The sequence below is a fragment of the Aplysia californica genome, unplaced genomic scaffold, assembly GCF_000002075.1.
Source record: "Aplysia californica isolate F4 #8 unplaced genomic scaffold, AplCal3.0 scaffold00011, whole genome shotgun sequence".
NCBI lineage: Eukaryota > Metazoa > Mollusca > Gastropoda > Aplysiida > Aplysiidae > Aplysia > Aplysia californica.
Window position 1 is genome coordinate 327,430 of NW_004797281.1, and position 1,205 is coordinate 328,634.

General features: G+C 43.2%; 1 protein-coding gene across 1 annotated transcript in view; it reads left to right on the top strand.

The window, feature by feature from the left end:
• The window catches only part of LOC101856231 (monocarboxylate transporter 3), a gene marked incomplete in the record, with an annotated part of 22,916 nt that overhangs the window by 17,300 nt on the left and 4,411 nt on the right, over positions 1 to 1,205 (top strand). The window contains 1 exon segment of the mRNA XM_005090010.3: positions 1,046 to 1,147. Coding sequence (XP_005090067.3) covers positions 1,046 to 1,147 — 102 coding nt within the window.

The window sequence follows — 1,205 nt, forward strand, 5'->3', positions numbered from 1 at the left end:
CACACACACACACACACACACACACACACAAACACACACACGCACACACACACACGTGCGCACACAAGCGCGCACATACACACACGCACGCACACACACACACTTACACACACAAACACAGTCGGTGGTAGGCAAGCGGGTGCTCTTTTGTGGTTTGCTCCTTTCCTATCATACATCTATCGTCCTTATTTCACCTCCTTCCTTTTATTGTATTTGTTACTCTCTTGTAACACTTCTAATCTTTGGCACTTATATAACCTAATTGTGTTGCAAGTGTCGTAAAACTCGTACTAAAACTAAAACAAAGCGCGGACTTAAAAACACACAAACTCTCTCTCTCCCCCCCCCCTCTCTCTCTCTCTCTCATTCTCCCCCTCCCCCCATCTCTCTCTTTCCCTGCCCCTCTCTCCCCTTTCCCCTACCAGTGTTTCTGGATAAGTGGATAAACGTTTCACCATCGCGCGCAGGAGACCCAAGTCCAATTTCCTCCTCCTCCTCCTCCTCCTCCTCCTCTCCCCCTCCTTCTCCTCTTCCTCCTCCTTATCATCATCATTGTAGAAAAAAGAAGAGTAGGGAAGGGAGAGTCTTGTGTAATTTTAGTCAAACAAAAAAACCTTTACACACAAAACCCCCAGAACCAAACAAAACCAAAAAAACCCACCAAAAAACAACAACTGCTCATAAAAACGGCTTAACGTTTTCCTCGAAGGCTTTTTTTGGAGTTAATATCATCATCTAGAAACAAAACCCTTCTTTTACCAGCTTGGAGGCATTTCAGGTTCATGTTCCTGTTCAGCTAACATAGCACATGTTCCTGCATACCTTTTAAAGTTTTAGATAAAGAAGACAGAATTTAAAAATAAGTATGATTAATTAAGTTATGCTTTATTGTTTTTTTTAATAACCTCTAAATAGCACCTGTCCTAGCATTGTCAAATGAGCAAAATGCGCGCTGTTAATGAGTTTTAAAATCTTGAAGTGTTGATAGGAGAGCAAAACGCATTCGTCCTAGCAATGACCGTTGATCCGCACATCTCGTCACCAGGTATGAACAGCCTGGCGTCCATGTTCTGTTTCTTTGGTCTGGTGCTGTTCCAGTTTCACGCCGGAGCCTACATCTTTGCCGTGGGGTTTGGTATCTACGCGGGTAAGTTACGATCTACATCTATTCCACCTCCTCTCCCTTCCAAAATGATATATATATA